This window comes from Lates calcarifer, linkage group LG3 (assembly GCF_001640805.2).
Source record: "Lates calcarifer isolate ASB-BC8 linkage group LG3, TLL_Latcal_v3, whole genome shotgun sequence".
NCBI classification, from domain to species: domain Eukaryota; kingdom Metazoa; phylum Chordata; class Actinopteri; family Centropomidae; genus Lates; species Lates calcarifer.
This window is the reverse complement of record NC_066835.1, coordinates 3,327,343-3,347,028: the sequence shown is the minus strand read 5'-3', so window position 1 is coordinate 3,347,028 and position 19,686 is coordinate 3,327,343. Positions and strand designations below refer to the sequence as shown.

The following is a 19,686-nucleotide window of genomic DNA, read 5'->3' as shown; positions in this document are numbered from 1 at the left end:
AAGATGTTTTGTGTTTGTTTTGCAGCTTTAATAATTCTTGCCAGGCAACACCTGACAACCACAACACACAGCTGAAGTTCAGCCAAGAGAGTGTTTTGTTGCTGCAGCTACAGACGTCTCACCCCTGACTTACCAACCAGGCATGATCACTGAATTAAATCTTAATTTGGAAGTATGAAGCAGCTTCCTGTGTGTGTGTGTGTGTGTGTGTGTGTGACAGTAGGGCCTGCAGGACTGGTCTGTGGGGGTAATGTCCAGTATGCAGCCACTTTTTTTTTTTAACACTCTCTATCTCTTTCTCTCAGCCTCTAAAATAAAAAACAAAACAACACACACACACACACACACAGGGGGAAAAGGAAGAGGAATGAATGAACTACTGAATGATATGGGATGGAAAGGTGTGAGAGAGCCCCTTTACATTTATGGCCTCCATAGAGCTGGAGGAAGTGGTGTAGTAAAGTGGAGTCACGCTCCAAAGCCCTCACTCAATTCCAAGTACATCACAGACAGTGGAATCAGAGGCGACGGGAAAAAAAAAAAAAAAAAAAAAAAACAAGAAGGGAAGGCTCAGATCTGAAACACAAAACCTCTGGCAGGATCAGTGGGGCCATTTAAAACACTGAGTACTGTCAGTACAGTGACGGCTCAGGAGCTGGTGACTCAATATTAACCAGTAGAAATGAATTCATTTACAAGAATATCATTTTAATCTTTCAAACAAAGTCCTGACAGTAAGCAGACATCTCAGTAGAAAGGACGACTGAATGTTTTCATGATGGATGGTTGGTAATTTAACAGTGCAAACTGAATCTTGACAGTGTAATGGAGAGTGAAGACAAAACTATAGTGGACAGCAGAGGTTGAAGAAGTGTTCAGATCTTTTACCTATAATAATAATGTCATGTGAAAATGCTATAAATGACATATAATTACATTTTGTCACCGTCAGATTGAACTATCTCCAGGTTTCAGATAAACTGAAACTGAAACAGGTCGATATTCCGGTGGTGAATGACAGAAGTTATTCTGTGTTGTATGACTACATTCTTGGATCAGTATTATGGAAGCATTAATGTATAAGCAGCATTTCAATTGAACTTACAAGTTTAGTTACTTTATAAACTGTTGGCTGCTTTAATCTGCAACAATCATATTTTCTAAAATAATCTTAATCTGAAAACAACCAAGAACTGTAGGTGTCAAATAAAAGTAGTGGAGTAAGAAGCATAATGTTTCTCTCTGACATGCAGTGCAGTAACAGCATGAAGGTCAGTACTGGACTGAATTTATTGAGTTACTTTCCACCACTGCAGATCAGAATCATATATCATGTTTTCAGGTCATTATTGCTGATACATGGAACAGTCAAACGAGAGCTAATGCCATCTACTTAATGTGCTTTTACAGAGTTTAATTCTTAATGTATAATATTTCAAATCTAAATATGGTCTTCTGTATAAAATCTTAACCTGAAAAGTATGAAGCGGTGTAATGGAGTAAAAAGTTTGCCTTTGAAATGTTGTGGAACTGAAGCATAAAATGGAAACTACAAATACAACATACAACTACAAATCTGAACTGCAGTAAAGTACTTGAGTAAATGTACTTAATTGTCTCTACCAGTGTGTATTTTACCAATTCATCATGGGTTTTTTTTTTTTTTAATCTGACATTTGTGTTTTTAATTTTTATATAATACCTTGCATATTTTGAATGAACTGTGGTGCATTAACTAAGAAAAAAGGTTTCATGTTTAATACTTAATAATATTCTTACTTATTGAACTGTCACTAAATGGAGAAAAAGTATCTATTTGTAAAAATCAAGTAAAAATCATTTGAAAATATTGACATTATTCCCACTATAGTTATGATCATCTGAGGATTCAGTGCCTGTGTTCCCACTATGCACAGATTAAGCTCACATTGACTGAATTTTCTTTTCTTTACTGGTGACTGACATTAGACAGAGACTTTGGTTTTAGTAAACAGTTTTTTTCTGTAAGTAGCAGAATGAGCCTCTGCTGAAAACTCAGCCTCCAACTGGCTGAAATATGTAATATTAGAGCCTCAGAGGGAGACACGCAGACCCATTATGCAAATCTGGGCATCACTTGTGGGCTGTCCACACTTTGGCACAACAGGAACACAGAGTCTGCCCTAATGGCCCATACTCAGTAAACACAAGCCCTCTCCCATGTGGATTAGAGACAACAAAAGATTAGCACTATTTGCAAATATACAGCTGAGTTCAAAGGCACAGCTCTCTTCCCTCGCTTCCCTTCTTTTGTTTGAACGCACAGCTTTGAATGTGTTAGGGCATCAAATGCTACAGACTGTAACAGATTTTTAGGTATTAAACTACAAATCTCAAACTTAACACCAGCAGCATTTTCAGTAGCAAAGTAATTCTTCTATAAACCATCTAGAAAATCTGTCTAAAATAGTGGATTTTTTGAATGGAGTTTGGTTGAGAAAAACAAGTTTCAGTTTAAAAGTGAAAAGTTGATTTTAAATTGTTAAAATTGTTACATTTTAGAGAGAGGGTCAGTCTGGTGAGTGGGCGGCGTTTGGAGACGTTGAACCCGGTCAGAGAGGCGAGATGTGTGCGCGCAAACCACGCCCCGAATCCCCATGAGGTCCCTGGGGGCCCTTAAATGATGAGGCCTCGGGGCTTAGAAACCAGTATCACTTGGGCCTTCATCTCTCTGCGTCCTGAGTCAGTGAGCCCTCTGCACTAAACGTCTTGGATTTTAGGTCGAACTACTTCTTCTCTTGGAAATATGACTTCCTCCAACCCCGACCAGCGCCTGGAGCATCTCCTCAGCGCCGTGGAGAGCGAGTTCCAGAAGGGCAGCGAGAAGGGAGACGCGTCCGAGAGGGATATTAAACTGACGCTGGAGGATGCAGACTTATGGAACAAGTTCAAAGAGTTAACCAACGAGATGATTGTCACCAAAACTGGAAGGTAGGTTCAATAAGTCGACCTGTTGGGAGGCCGTGGTCGTGGATTTTGCGCACAATCCCGGCACATTTTACGCCCGTTTTTTTTCTATCGTGAGTTAATAAATTAGTTGTAACATTTAAGTTGAAATAAATGTTAGTTTTTGAGGGTGTGTTGCAGTTTTTGTATTTGATAGCAAACAGGTTCACACACAGTAAGTGCTCTGTCAAAGTGCAGCTCATGAGGCCTCTCTAAGGCCTCAGGAGGTTTATAGAAAATACCAAGAAAACTTGTGTGTGATTGTGATTGTGATTGATCAGTCAAATCATACGTTTAAAAACAATCTTGACAAAACGCAGTCACACAACAAATTCTCACAAATGTCATTTCTTCTTTCCAGGAGGATGTTTCCGGTGCTCAGGGCCAGCGTCACCGGACTGGACCCGAACGCCATGTACTCGGTGCTGCTGGACTTCGTCGCCGCGGACAACAACCGGTGGAAGTACGTGAACGGGGAGTGGGTCCCCGGCGGCAAACCGGAACCCCAGAGCCCCAGCTGCGTCTACATCCACCCAGACTCCCCGAACTTCGGAGCGCACTGGATGAAAGCGCCCGTTTCCTTCAGCAAAGTCAAACTCTCCAATAAACTCAACGGGGGCGGACAGGTGAGATTTCAAATTCCTTCATAGAGATTCAGTAATCATGGTGTGGCTTTTGAGGCACTTTATATTATTCCTGATGTGCTACATTACGCCTCAAGGAGTTTAACAAGTTTTTCTGTGATAGAATATAACACAGGAACTATAGAACTTCCCCAGAAAAAATAATGTGGATCATTTGTATCAGTGCTGTGATTTTCATTTTCCTGCTATATTTTCACTTGATCAGAGAAAGACTAAAGCTACTAAAACAGAGATCAGAAATAATGACAAATAGAGATATTCATGTGTATTTTTTCCCCTCTTAGATCATGTTGAATTCTCTGCACAAATACGAGCCAAGGATACACATCGTGAAGGTTGGAGGGATCCAGAAGATGATCAGCAGCCAGTCTTTCCCCGAAACTCAGTTCATTGCTGTCACTGCCTACCAGAACGAAGAGGTCAGTTGTCTATATCCTTGACATAAAATCGTATTAAATCTGACTTTTTAAAAAAAAATGAAATACTGAATGAAATGCTAACAGCTGTCACATTCTGCTCACAGATCACTGCTCTGAAGATAAAGCACAATCCCTTTGCTAAAGCCTTCCTGGATGCTAAAGAAAGGTACGAGATTAAATCTCAAATCTATGCTTCAGTTATCAAGCTAGTTTACACTTATAGTACAGCGTCTAATATTATTGTTTTATTTGCAGGAGCGACCATAAGGACGTCCCTGATCACAGTGCAGACAGTCAACAGTCTGGCTACTCTCAGCGTGAGTTTCTTTTACTTCTACATTTCTGCCTGTTCCAAAACGATTGTTCAAAGACGACAGCAAAATGCTTCTCCTGAGCTGAAGAGGACAATGTTCAAGTTAAAATCTGAAATGTCATAGCTTCTGAGTTACACTGTATGACTTGTTTGTGTCTGTTTAATTCCACAGTTGGAGGTTGGTTCCTCCCAGGTCAGAGTCCTATCTGCCCCAGCAGCAGCCCTCCTCAGTTCAGTGGCACAGCAGGCCACTCCTCTGGCTCCTACTGTGAGCGCTACTCCAGCCTGAGGAGCCACAGAACCGCCCCGTACCCCAGCCACTACCCCCACCGCACCTCCAGCACAAGTAAGGCCCCTGCTCATATCTTATATTAAACATTTCATGTTAAGATGCTAAATAAAAAGAATTGGAAAATTTACCTTTGCCTTTACCTCATTTTCAGACAACTACATGGACAACACTTCAGGCACTCTGCCTGCTCATGACAGCTGGTCTGCTCTTCAGATCCCCAACTCCACAGGCATGGGCACTCTGTCCCACACCACCAACTCCACATCTAACTCCAGGTGAGCCCCTTAACCACATATAGTTCAACATTACTAGGTTCATGTCATGGGCAGGGATGACCCAAAAATAATCAAATCATCAACTCTCTTGTCTCTCTCTCATCCACAGTCAGTACCCCAGTCTATGGTCAGTAGCTGGCACCACCCTCACCCCTTCAGGCTCAGCCTCTGGCTCCATACCCGGAGGCCTGACCTCCCAGTTCCTGAGGGGCTCCTCCTACACGGGCCTGACCTCCTCGCTGCCTGTCTCCTCGCCTTCCTCCATGTATGACCCCAGCTTGAGCGAGGTCGGGGTCGGGGAGGCCCAGTTCGAGAGCTCCATCGCCAGGCTGACCGCGTCCTGGGCGCCCGTGGCTCAGAGTTACTAAGCAGCTGAAAAATTCAGCTCTGTCGCTTGGCTGTTCATCTCTGAAGGCTTTAGGAGCAGGACTACAGACATAAACAGAGGTCCTGGGGAAGACGTGGAAATGCCACAAGACCTGTGAGGATCCATTCTGGCTCCTGTTTGTGAAAGAGCGTAGATTCATTCATTCCAGAGCCTCTCATTTTAAAAAAGTGCAACGTTAGGCTGGAGTCATACTTGACTGATGTTGATGTGCAGAGACAGAACTTGAAAGACAATCATCTCCTTCCATGTTGGACGATATCACAGTAGAATAGAATAGCTGCATGGTCACAACTCTCTCTTTGCTCTTAGTAGTTCCCAACATGCTTATTACACATTTATAACATGTTTATTACACTTTCTTACTCTCACAGCTCCACACAACCACCCCACATCAATCAATCACTGACACAATTTTTGTTTTATTATATAAGATAAAAGGTTCTGCTAACATAAAAGTGTATATGTGTGTATATAGAATAAATTAACGTCCAGTGTTTTCCATATAAATGTGCCTTTTTCTGGTTGCAATACAAATGTTCCACAATTGGACTGAGAGTCACAAGTGCCTTCTGTATCCTGGCAGGACTTTGTCGGACAAAAAGACTCCACCCTGCACAAACACATGTACATAAACTATGTATTTGTATTTGAACTCACTGTGAGTTTTATTTATGTCATTTAATAATAAATTAAATATGTTTGTTTTCTCAAACTGGGGTTCATTTTGTCTGTTTTGTGGGTACATGGTATCTTATATATATATATGATTTTAACTCCACTAATGTACTTTTTCTCAGCTGTAACCATGACTACATGTACATTGTTTTCATGAAACAAAGCTTTTAGCGCAGGGAGCTCAAAATGTTAACAAAGTCAAGCATAAAACTCTATATAATAATGTCCCATCATCGCTAAGATCAAAGGACAAACAAAGGCCAAGTGGTTTAATTAATAAGACAAACATCAGGGGTCAAGAAACAGACGTCTAAATGTTCAGATTTCTCATTTTTGAAACTCGTGCATTAGTCTCAATGGTGTAACTCTTCCTTTGCCCTCGTGCATCGAACCTCAACCATCACATTTTTGGCCCCACGATATGAGCTTTCTTTAAATAACAGCGTCCTCACGGCCTCTCTAAGTGAATGTGGCTTCTTTGACATGTAATTGAAATGGCAAGGTGACGGAGAAGTGTCCAGTTTGAGAAATCCATCAGGGTACTTTCCCATCACTGGCACCCTTTTGTTACAATCTGCGTTATGGTGCGACATACGGCTAACACATTCAGATCTGCGTGTGATGAAAGTCAAAGGTACTGAATATGGATCCAAAATACTAACACCTGAGATTAAAAAAATAAAATGAATACTGTTATTTTTCAAATTCAGCTTTGCATTTTTAGCTGGAACATTGTGGACACAAACCAAACTCAGCACATTTTACCAACCTTTTGATTTGCTTGTTAAGTAAACCTTTTTGTACCTTGTTGTCTTAATTAACCATGTTTTAATGACAGCAATGTGAGAAGTCATTGTCTATATTATTATCACTCAAGCCACAAGATGTGGATACATTAGATGAAGAGAGGATCTTTTAAAGAACATATTAAATGTAAGAAATGTAAAATAATTCATACAAAGCAACAGATTGTATTTTTTATAATGGGAAGTGTTTTTTAATTTTACATTTTTATCATAACTGACTTGACATTGCAGCTTACACAGCTTTATATCTAATACTATTAAACTTGTTAGATGTAAATAGACAACTCTCTAGTATTTTTAAAAAATGTACAACAGTACACGTTAGTGTAAAAGTCCATGTACACAAGTAACATCAAACTTATACTAATCAGGGAGTTCATTTTAAACACTGTCATAGGTAAATGTTTTTGCTATTTACAGAAGATGACAGTGTTTATACAAGTCAGCACTTGCAGTATCAAGCTCTGCTGAAAAGGGAAACTAGCTAAAATATAAATGTATTTTGGCTGCTTCAGCTTTAACCCCGGATCACACCTGAGGCCAGTGGCTTGGCCGTGTGCTCATGATGTCAGTGGTGTGATGTGTGTGTCAGGCCCACAGAGGTTCGGCCCCTGAAAAGTGATGGAGTGGTCATCACCGAGGTGCAAATGAAGACTGGAGGGTCACAGGGCCACAGGCAAATAGTAATGAAGCAACAATGTGACCTGCAGCTGGTGGGGCCAGACCAAAGGTCCCCTCATGAAATGCTGACATCTCCCAGTCCTCTACTTTACTCTGTACACAGGAATGTACCTGTGTTAGCTTGAAGAAAATACAGTAGCTGTTTTTGTTCAAGAATGATGAGATACAGAGAGGTGGCTAATTTCATATTATACTGGATTAAATTACTGTAGGCTATTCATAGTGAATGTACAGAGAAATATGAGCAGAGTTTGCAGTTTTCCTCAACTCTTTGGAGCGATTTATTATCTTTTAGCTCAGTGTTTTGGTTTTACAGCTTGCAACTTTACCATTTTGGTTCACTCTCACTGCTAACAGTAAAAAGTATACTACCTGCTCAATACGACAGACAGTCAGAGCTAGTATATTTATCAAGTTGCCACAAACACAACTCCAAGTGAATTCATAACTGCTGGATGTGTAAAGGAACCAAATTTACTGTTTGCTTACAAGCTATATGCATCATTTTTAAATTGATGCTATTTTTTGCATGTAAAATTTTGACCTGTAAAACATCCATCCTGTCATCCATCCATTTTTTTGTCCCTTATCTGCGATTACGTGGCGGCAAGTTAAGCAAAGCAGCCTGGACTTCCTTCTCCCTGCCAACATTATCCAGCTCCTTCTGGGGGATCCCGGGGCATTTCCAGGCTGGATGACATATGTAATCTCTCCAGTCTGCCCTGGGGTCTCCTACCAGTTGAAGTTGCCCAGAAACCCTCAATATATATATATATATATATATATAGAGGGTTTCTGGGCAACTGAGTATTTGCTAACTTTGATTTGATGATTTGAACTTGATTTTTTTCCCCTGTTTTTGACCACATTATAGATCTAAAAATACCTTGCTCATTGTCTGCTATATGTTCCAGTATTTACCACCAAAGTAGAGTTGTGGATCAGAAAACCAAAACAACGAGCTAACAGAGGTTAAAAGGCTCTGTACAACTGCAGAGGTGGGATGGTAATGCTGTGTCCATCAATGTAAGTGACTCATTTCATATTACACATAAGCATTTTTTCACCACCCTTCAACATCTTATTCTTTCATTCAAGTTCATGTGTCATTTTTCATATGATATATCTGATATTCAAGTATATACAATTTCAACTGGACTGACAACCAATGACATTATTTTGTGATTAGCCTGTACTTGGGAATTGCATTGGTTAATTCCTAGTATATAACACTAGTAGGTCTACAATCTAGATATAGTACAGGTATAGTATAATACTGAGGCACTTTTCATTAGCATCATAGGATTGGAGTTTGATGTTATGACATAATTCTGTTCAGTAAACAACAACAGCCAAAAATAAAAGTTATTGAGCCCTTGTGTATCATCTTTATTGTGTGTGTGTGTGTGTGTGTGTGTGTGAGATGGGCTGTTTATGAGCAGTTATCCAGACTTGCTGGGGAGGATGTTTGCTGATGGTCTTTGCTCAGTCTGGAGCGGTAAACAGGTCCTGCTGGGCTTAGGGCCATCTCTGCCCCTCTCAGTTATGGTGTGTGTGTGTTTGTGTGTGTTGATCTGAGGACCCTGAGCTGACTGAAGCCTTTGTCCTCCAAGATGGCTGATCTGCTCTGTACACCCCAGCCTGCAGCCTGTGTTGGCCTTCGCTAATTGACAATTGGAGTTTGACTTTGCACACTGGCCTCCTCTCCACCCCTGGAAGTGTGTGTTCCAAATACGCTTTACAGAGTGTGCCCAGCACCCAGGTGTGGAGGATGCAGTACTCTAAACAACAGATGCAGATGCTGGCTTGGGCCAGTGCTGCTTTATTGTGGTTGTACTGTACCTGTATGTTTTAGTAGTCGTAACTGAGGTTTATGTCTGTTGTAATGACAGAAAAATGACATCAACTTAAAACACATCAGGCTTTGACAGAAAGAGATGGGATACAGACAGGGAGTGAAGTCAGACTTGTGTTTTCATCCACTGAGGCACCATGACAATCTAAATCTGACAGATGAAGAGAATGCCAGCCTCCTGTCCCATCTTTGTCCTGGTGTCCCCTCACGTATCCCTCCTCCACTTCCAGGAACAAGCCGTCGAGCAGCCTCATGGAAGAAGAGAGGAGGGTGACGCGGCCTCCGCAAACACCGCAATTATGATGGTGAGTCACATTGTGCAGGGCCTTGCAGGTGATTTATGAGGGGCCGCTGCCAAAAAACAAGTCGTCAAGTCTGGAACGGCGAGTCAGCTCGATGGCGGGGAGGTGTGTTTGCAGACCGCCCCCTCGTCCGCCCCTAAACCCCAACCCCGTCCCTCTGATGTCTGTGTGTCTTCGTTAATGAAGAAATTCTGGTACCTTGGTGAGACATTGCTCTCAGCTGAGCAGACTCTGCCTCCTCTGTGCCCTCAACCCCTGCACAGTCATGCAGCCGCCCCACCCAACCGCAATCCCATCAGGCCTCTGTTGCTGAACCAGTTAAAGGAACCATTACAACAAATACAGAATTCTAGCATTTCATATCTTTTGCGAACACATTTTTAGTTTGTTGATTTTGGGAATCTGGGAAAACAAAGCAGAGCAATGACTGATGGCTGACGAGATCTTCTTTACTGTTAATAGTATTAGTGGTAGTGTAGGTTGCCATAAGGTTTAGAGGCAACTCTATATTTAAATGGTTGAAGTTTCTAGTTAATATTGACGGACTGGGTAAGTTATTTTTCAACTCACATTGCTTCAGGTTATGGCCACTAAACACCTTAAAGGGCCATACCAGAGTTTTGGTGTACCACATGTGCACATACTGGGGTTCTGCATGGGACTAAAACTGAGACCAAAACTCAGCCTATACTCACTTTGTTAAGACCTGACCCCATCAAAAACCACTGGCACTGTCAGACAGAGAAAGAGATTGATTTCCCAATACATTCAAACTGAAAATAACCAAACCCAAATCTGACTGGAGTCTGAAAAATATTGCCTCCACCCAACCTCAAACCCGGATGTGTAAGGTCAGTGTCTGATATCAGAACTTTTGAATGTACCACAATGTTTAAGATTTGAATATCACTGCTATCATTTTTGTACAGTGTAAAAAAAACAAAACAACTCTTGCTTAGTTAGCTTATATACAGAGACTCTGTCTGTTTTTACATTTTTGTCAAAAAGATGTATGGTGATGTACAGACAATCTGCACCTAACAACTACATTATTGTGAAATAATAACTGAACTAACAGAGAGAGTGGAGACATGTTTGCCCACAGCAAAAATGTATTTAAAGCTGCTCTTAAAGGTACCTGTGTGGAAGAATCTGGAAGCAATTTACATGTGGTAATTGCTTTTTATTACCTAATGTGTGAAAAGATTGTAAGGTGACATAAAAAATGAGCCATTCTCCGACTTTCTCTATTGCCTATAACACCCTGTAGACTCATTTCTATGTAAAGGACTCGGGTTGAGTTTTCAGGATGCTCGCTCCCACCTGCTGCTACAGCAGGTAGTGAAGGTTGTACTATCATTAGCTTTGGACACAAACTCCACGCAAGAATAAAAAACTGAAAATGATATCTGAAGAAGTCTGCTTGTTTTGCAGCCCACAACTTTACTGTTTTGGATCACTCTCTCAACTCTCATCAGCATTGTCTAAAGCTACAACTGTTTTAGCAAAAACACTCTGATGAGCACATTATAAGCTGCTTGGTCAGACAGACAAACATAGTGGAGCATTTAGCTGTTAAGGAGCCAGATTTCCCTCTGGACTGTAAATCAAACTGAGCCTTTAATGTTTGTTACTGTAACATCTGACAACTACTCGATGTCCATGACACAGAATTTTACAAATGAATGCCCTGTAATATTCCCTGTGTGGTAAAATACCTCACAGCCTCACAATCAAAGCTCAGACATGGTGACCTGAGTTCTGTAGCCGTTGCAAAAACACTACAGTCCTATGAGACAGATGTCCCAAGAGTTGTTTTTGAACTACATGAGCAATTTCACACATTAGGAGGACTTGCTAGCCAGCATAAGCTAATGTATGTTTCCTCCAGTCACCACAGTGATGGTGACAGCCTCTCACTATCCTGACAGGCCCAGTCCAGTTAGCTAGTGGATAGTCACACAAGCAGAAAAGACTTGTAAGCAAACTGGTCCTCAGTGAAGTAACATTTAGCAGAGGTGCATGATATCCAGTGTGGTCTGAGTGAGAAACCATGTCCTTCACTCAGTGGTAGCTGTATGGCGATCATCCTCAGTGTGTGGACGACATGGCAGTCACTGCATTCACACACAACATGACTGTAGCTTTTAAAAAGAGTAAATTATGAATGATGACCACAGTGAAGTGATGTTTTTTCTGTGTAGCCTGTCAGTGATGTGAAGGATGCAAATGTGGAAATTTTGGTCCATTTATCAAAATTCAAAAACACTTGAAAAATAGTGGTTTTACTTTAACTTGCAAATTTTAACTAATTGGACTGCTGAGTCAAGTTGCATTGTGGGTAAAGTAGGTGCCAGTTCAGCTGCATCTATTTTTTTTATCACTTGTTAAAAACTGTACATTGTGACATATAGGAATGTGATGCTAAATCAATAGAATAGCTGTTAGCTCAAAACTGGCAATGAGTGCAAACAAGAAACTCTCCTTCCTGCTCTTACTTGTGAATTAACAAAAATTCCTATTGTTTTGTCTGTGTTTACATTATTGTAACTTCTAAATAGTATTATCTTACGATTCTAAATATAATACTGTTATCTTAACATGTTAAAAAGCTACTGGTGGTATTAAAGATTTCATTTGAAAAAATAACTTTTTAAAAATGTGTGTGGAAGAAAATCTCATGAAGAAACTGCAAATCATTTTTTAAGATGTTGGATTATGTGTGTGAGTGTTTGGGGGATGGGGTGGTAGTGATGGTAATGGTAAATTCTTGTATCTGACTGGCAGTAACTGTCCTGTGGACATGTGGTCACTTATGTGATCACTTGAGAGCTGCTCTTTAAAGTTACTCCTACACTAGGATAAACTCACTAAAAGGCATCTTCCTCATTTTAGTTGGGAACTTCTTTTAGTCTCAAGTGCAAGTCTCCTTTAAATTTGATAAATAGGAGCCAAAAATAAAATAAAGATAAAAAAAACTGAACTGCCTCCCTTGACTTGGTCATTTCTCCACTTACAGATAATCTAATACAGCGTTTCAGCAGATTCATATAACTGGTGCAGGTACTCAGCTATACAAGGTAACGCTTAAAAAAAAGCACTCAGCCTTTTCACACTTTAAGGAAAACACTGCTCTCTTGTGGTTCAAACCTAAAAATCTCTCCAGTCTGTGCATGATGTCTCTTTGATGCCTACACACTTAGTTGGTACACGAGTGACATAAAATGATGACAAATATTTGACAGCATTTGACTATCTTTCATTTAAACTTAATCAAAGAAGCTGACAAATCTGTGGCATCCACACAGGGTCCACATCAGGACTCACTATCATTCACCTGACCTGGCTGGTGACTTCCAAGGAAAACTTGTTCTCATTGTAGGCCAACAGCCTGAGTTCAGTGAACTCAGGGGCTGGTAAAATCATTGGTCTTGGCCTTGAACTCTTCAAGGATGTGACCTCTAAAATTCATAGCTAGTAAAGAGACAAAAGTGAGCAGGAAAATTAAACTTTACTGCTTAGTTATTTTCCATGCAGTTCTACTTGTTCAGGGAACTGATGTTTAACTCAGCTGGAATCAGGTGAGGTGACAGGTAGTACATGTGAACACTCATTTCACATCACTTTGATTTTAAATTCATTTATTAAAAAATGCAGACACATCTTTAAATATTTGGACGACATGCAAAGGGAGGATGTGGACATTACAGTCATCAAACCTGTTCTCATAGGAAAAAAAAACACATGTTAAGACATGTTAATGAACTAAAACCATGTCCAGTATGAAGAGAACACATGAAGGGGAGGTTGAATGGTGCCTGACGTTGGCTCTGATATGATTCACATGAATCATACTGTGGATTCTACAGGTGAGGCTGACAGCAGCAAGTCTCAGCTGAACTTGGCTTTAGAGAAATCCATCTCTGGGTGCTGAGCCATGAACCTGCAGACAGATGAACACAGTTTCACAGGTTGTCACCAAAGCAAGACACAATCATACTTTTGATTTTTAATACAATATAACTTCATTATCGTGCTCCATATCTTTACAGTATTCACTGACACAGCTGATTTGATCGCTCTGGTTTAACTATAGCACCCCCATGTGGCTGATGAGTACATTTTTTTTAACAGTGAAAAAATGCATGATCTGAGATGAGACCATCAGACGACACATTTGATTGGACAGACACATTGTGAACTTTGCGTCAATAAAGAAGCTCTGAGACCAGTTATCTCCACAACTGTCACCACAGAGGTTTTCTTTAACTCTTATAAAACCATACAAAACCTTTACAGGCAGCTTTAACAAGCTTAAAGAGGAAGTGAGTTTCAACAATGCAACAGCAGAGATACTGTCTCTGGCCTCAACTGTGAGCAGCAGAGGAGGAAGAGGGGTCCTACACATCTGTCTCAGCTGTGACGTTTGCCCACATTAAGTCTTATCTTAGTTAGCTACTGCTCTGTGTAATATTTGACATGACCTCTGACATGGACCACTGACTTTCTCAAATACTGACTGACAATAATCCAGCTCGCCGTTTTTAAGCATCAAGGAGTTGTAGCAGTTTGAAGAGATTCTCCCCTAAAATGCAAATGAAAGCAGCATGCTGGTAGTTTTATGGTTTTGCCCTTTTACTACAAATGGGATATACTTAACTTTATAGCTGATCATTTTCTTTAAGTATACATGCTATTTTATTCTTGAGATAGCCATTGTTTTCAGAGACTTGAAACTTGTTTGACCAAGGATATTCAGCACAGAGAACAACATGCTGCTTCTGTTTTTCTGTTATGGTAACAGCTGTTGATACTCTTCTGTTGGTACATTCAAAGATATTCCGATATTTGACATTTGGGTTCTAAAATAAATAAGAAATTTACATTGTTCATCAGTGCGACGTTTTAATCAGACATCACACTCCTATACCATCCTGTGACTCACAATGGACAGTTAAACAACACAAGAGATATCGAACTCCTCATCAAAACCTGATTCCTACATTACCCACAAATACAATACAACCTGACCACTCTACAACAGTTAAACTGGAGACTGGGGTGTGTCATGCTAGTAGTAGTTTCTAACTGCACACCCCATTTTTTTTATTGTCATCATTAAAAAAGTTTTCTGACTTTTCAGACTCAGTGACATTGCCTGAGGACACTTATCAGACTTAATCAGCGCTCCCTCTGGAGCCACAAAAAGCTTTACACATTTTCTTTCATTACTCCAGGTAAGAGCTGTAAACATATTTTGATGCGAGTTCCCCTTTAAATGTACCAACAAGAGTAACTTTAAAAGGCTCTGTGGTATAACTGTATAACCACCAGTTAAACTAAACTTGTTTACTGTGATGGAATTACATAACTCAGCATTTACACTGTGAAAATCCCAGAGACTCAAGATGAAATGAATTGAAACCAATAGAGGACTGCAGGGTAGGAAGTCAATGTAAAACATTAAAGCAGGGAATTAAATATGGTTGAGAGTAACATATCCTTAATTTGTAAGTTAATGGTCTGAAATGTAAATCACAATAATACCTTTGAAGTGCACCAGACCACTTTTTACATAAAATACTCTTATACCAGGATCTGTGGTGTAAGACTAAAGTTTCTATCAGTTATTGTACATTAATTATAGAGAACATGTTGAAAGAAAAAGCTTCATGTTCACTGTGGCATGTTCCACCACCATGAAGGGAAATTTAAAAACCATGAAAATACAATGCTAACTGTTACTCAGACAGAGACAGTAACTCATGGTGCAGAGTTAAAGATTACAACTATGTGCCATGTGTCTCCTTAAACCAGGTCACTGTCTGTGCATGGCAGAAGCTGGTACACACTCCACACTATCTTTTACTGCCTACAGTTACATGTAAGCCTGGCTTTGAGCAGAGAGAAGTAACACTGAGGGCAAAACTACACAGACATCTTTCAAATTCACTGTTCTTACACACCATAAAGCTTCTGTCAAACTGACTCTGAACACACTGTCTGCTTTGAAGAGTTACCTAATAAAACACCAACTGTCAGCTGACAAAATAAAAAGATTTGTACAGTTTCATGTTTATAAAACCTGAGGTAAACTGAGCAGGTGTATTATTCGGCTGCGATGTAACAGTGAAAACATACTTTTTAAGAATGTCTTGTTTCTTCTGCTCTTCAGATGTAGGCAGACCCATCGATTTCTGCCTTTGGTCATACATCATCTTCTCTACCATACCACGCGTCTCTCCGTCCAGATCTGACAGCTGCTCAGCGGGAAATACACACAGGTGGGATAAGGCAGGAAGATGAAGGAGTGTTTGTCAGTAATCCTTTTCTCATTTTTAATAAAACAGTTACTGCAAGAGGCCTGAGCTCGGCATCCTTTACCTTTGAGTTCTCTGGACAGATTTTCTTGGTGTTGATTTCTGGATCTGTGGTAACGATCTTGCTCCACCACTCCATTTTATTAATCTGAAGATAAAGAATCAAACTTACTGGTTATTATTAATCTCAACAACTCAGAATGCTTTAATTCACTTCATTACTGCTGAGGAGACACACATTATAGGCTGGAATCTGTCTACAAAGATCCACACTAACTCTTTTCTTACCTTCTCCAGGTGCACTGTGACCACCTTGCCATCGTCGATGAGCCAGGAGCTTTCCTCTACCTTCACCTCGTTGTAGAGCTGGCCTTCAATAACAGCAGGGGTGTCCTTTCAGGCCGACCTTGATGGAGCGTCGCTGGATGTCCACTACCACATCTCTCCCCTTAATGCGGAACTTCACATCAAAAGGCACTGCCAGCTGTAAGAGGGTGTTTAAAATGGTATTAGATTCTGTTTAACTCACAGGTATCAGAACATGCAAGAGGAGACACAGAGGGTGGGATTACTGGTGTCACTGGCTAACAACTTTATCAACGTCAGCACACTTACAGCAAGCTGACAGATGACAACTATTCTCTTTTTAATTTGGTTCATTTATGTATTACTAAAAGTAGCTTAAAGAATGATTTAATAAAAAAATCTATATATGTGTTACTTAATGATTGGATGATTAGAAAAGTATCTATAGATCTACAGAAATCAGTGTGTGGTGACAACCCATGTAAAATAAAACCACTTGTTAATGGGAAACCATTCAAGCTATGCAAAGACTATTTCACAGGAGGATTACAAAGGTTGTGGTAGTAAATTACAAAGAATTATTATTGTATCAAGTGTGATATTGTTTGACAGCTGCAAACATAACAGAGTAAAATTATCAACATGGTGGCTGTACTGAATTTGGCCTTGAAATAATAATAATAAAAAAAAAACATTAAAAAAGCCCCCAAAAATATAAAACACCATAAAAGTTTAATTTAAGGGATAGAGCCTAGTGGGCACAACAGAATGGATCAAGGTGTTTTGTCACACATTGTATGCTGCTAGTGTGTTACCCGTAAGAGTGAACTGTTTCACAGATACTTCACAGACACACCCTACCCTCAGATAATGAGGCATGGAGCAACATTTCCTCAGTGCTGCTCAGTGCTTATTCATGCAGTGTAAAATATAGAGAATGGATTCCATATACATTAGACCATGCAATCCATTCATAACAAGGCTTAGTAAACACAAGCTTGTAATACAGTAGGATTCCACAGAAAGTTAAAGTTGATAAGTGAAAGCATTATCCTGAACTCACATCAACTTCAGACAGGGTCTGTGTCCACTTGTAGTTGGGCAGATCAGCTCCGTTTCCTGTGTTAGGCTTCAGTTTATCTTTGTCCTTCTCATCTTCCTCTCCTTCTGAGTCAGACTGTGGACAAGAAGACAAGTAAGTCAGCAGGACCACATTTTACTGCACATCCACACCAAATCGTTTAACCCACATTTCACTCACCCCCTTCTCTTTTTCTGTTGTGTCAGATGACTTTTCTACATTTGTTGTTTTGTTCTCTTTTTTCTCCTCTTCTTTCTTTTTCTAAAACACAAATCACACAAACAAATTTTAACAAAGTACTAATAGAACAACTGCAGTTATTCATGTGACAGCATCAGGGCCTATATTTCACCTTGTCAAGCTCGGACTGAAGTTTCTCTGCTTCTTCATCGGTCAGTTCCTGAATTCTGGGACCATCATCATTTTTCTTTTTCTTCTCTTCCTCTGCTAGCTTGGCAGCTCTTTCGGCTTTCTCTTTCTTTTGCTTCTCCTGTTTCATCTGCTTTTCTTTACGGTCTTTCAGTGCCAGGTTACTGTGGTGGGCAAAAGCATCCTTCACTAACTGAAAAAAAGAGATGGCAATAAATGAGTTCATATAAAGATGTGCCTCTGTTACTTAATTGTACAGCATAACCTCAAATGTCACAGAGGCTGCATTTACAGTAACATCACTCACCTTCTCTGCAGCACCTGTGTCGCCACCAGTGAAGAAATCAGTTTTGCGGCGGAGGAAGCTAAAAAATGTGTTTACTAACTGTTGAGAGAAAAACAGACCATCACAAATTGGTTAATTTACATAAAACTATATTCAGTTAAATGTTACATTATGAGTTCTAAGCTATTTACTGTTCAATCTTTTTTTAAAGCCTCGGATAAAATGTGCTACTTCAAACTACTGAGCTAGATTATCTCCATCCTTCCACTGACCCTCGACTTGTCAAGCAACAAACATTTCCTTTATTATTGCCCAAGTATTGGTTATGTTAATAGAGGAAATGATGATTGTTCTGGTAACCTTCATTTGACACCCCTTAGCTAAGACCCAGTAACTTAGTGCTGTATAAAATACTTGTTGTAGAAAGAAATCCATAACACCCTTTCCAGAAAAACAGACCATCTAGAAAATGAGTTTAAGAACAAGTAAAAGAAAGATTGTACTGAAATACACTGTGCTGCCTTGATATTCACACGTGAACTGAATTCACCACATCAGCCCGCTGATTATAGACGTGAGGTTATGGTCTGTTCAGCTAGAGAGAGCCTTGAGAATGATAACAACATTAGCTGAAACACGTGAAACAGCGGAAAACATTCGCTTTGTCGTTATTTGGATGCTGACAGGTGAGGTGTGCCGAGTAGCTTACAGGCTAACTACATTAGCTTCAATAGTAGCTTTAGCACGTTAGCGACAGAGTAAATTACCTCTTGTACGCCTCCTTCGTGTTGTTGCGCCATAACAAGCAACATCCCGTCATACTTTTCTTCATCGTCACCCATGTTTGTAGAATAAGAAAAGGTTTAATAAAATGTTAGCTGTGCGAATGACAAAGCAAAAGTTGAGTTAGCGACAATGTGAGGGCCGTAGTCACGCCACACACTTCCTGGAAACAAGCCCTGCCTTCTCTTGTTTCGGCCAATTGGAGCAATAGGTTCTAAATGACAGCTTAGATACCCAATTAAGTGAGAATATTGGTTCAGGGAGGGACTGAGGCGCCCACTAAGAATGGGAATTTTCTAGATAAGTGCACTGCAATTAATAATACTGCTACTACCACTAATGATGATAAATATAAAATATAATTATATGCAATATATTATTGTATATAATAATATTTTTAAAATCGGGGCAGAGAGGATGTCCAAGACGATGAACGTTCTGGGCTCCCATGCACATCAAAAAATTTTGAAAACATTCAACAAATGGAACAAATCGTTTGATGATCGACGACTCAGTATAAGAATGATAGCACAAGTGGTCATAAGAGACAATTCGGCAAGTTTGCATGAAACTTTGAACATGACAAAAATGTGTGCCAAAGTTGTCCCAAAACTTCTGTGCGCCAGCCCACACTGCTCGTTATTTAATAGCCATACCTCGTATACACACCTTATTTGGAACACAGTCCTCTCTTATTCTTCAGTGTACTAGAGAATCTTTTGCAATATTCAACCCAGTGTATAGACATGCAACAGTATAGAATAAAACATTTCCCCGTTTGTTGATAACATACTATACTTTTTACACCTTTGATTATAATTAAATGGAAATAATTATAAGAGGAAGATGATAAGAATGATTAATATTAATAACAGTAAATTAAATCAGTCTTAATACCTAAAACTG

At 39.9% G+C, this 19,686-nt stretch overlaps 2 protein-coding genes across 2 annotated transcripts; one reads left to right on the top strand and one right to left on the bottom strand.

Annotated features, from left to right (window-relative positions):
• Positions 1 to 2,785: 2,785 nt before the first annotated feature.
• On the top strand, positions 2,786 to 5,296 carry tbxta (T-box transcription factor Ta). The gene is made up of 8 exons (XM_018701233.2): positions 2,786 to 2,970; positions 3,347 to 3,611; positions 3,914 to 4,048; positions 4,153 to 4,214; positions 4,304 to 4,365; positions 4,534 to 4,707; positions 4,805 to 4,928; positions 5,038 to 5,296. The coding sequence occupies exons 1-8, from the start codon at positions 2,786 to 2,788 to the stop codon at positions 5,294 to 5,296; spliced, it is 1,266 nt and encodes a 421-aa protein (XP_018556749.1).
• Positions 5,297 to 13,259: 7,963 nt separating this feature from the next.
• Positions 13,260 to 18,973, bottom strand: LOC108900305 (nuclear migration protein nudC-like). The gene is given in 10 exon segments (XM_018701299.2): positions 13,260 to 13,578; positions 15,777 to 15,895; positions 16,020 to 16,103; positions 16,244 to 16,342; positions 16,344 to 16,439; positions 17,325 to 17,438; positions 17,523 to 17,603; positions 17,695 to 17,904; positions 18,019 to 18,096; positions 18,765 to 18,973. Coding segments are annotated over 10 exon segments (1,008 nt in total). The 5' UTR covers positions 18,840 to 18,973; the 3' UTR covers positions 13,260 to 13,526.
• Positions 18,974 to 19,686: the final 713 nt, after the last annotated feature.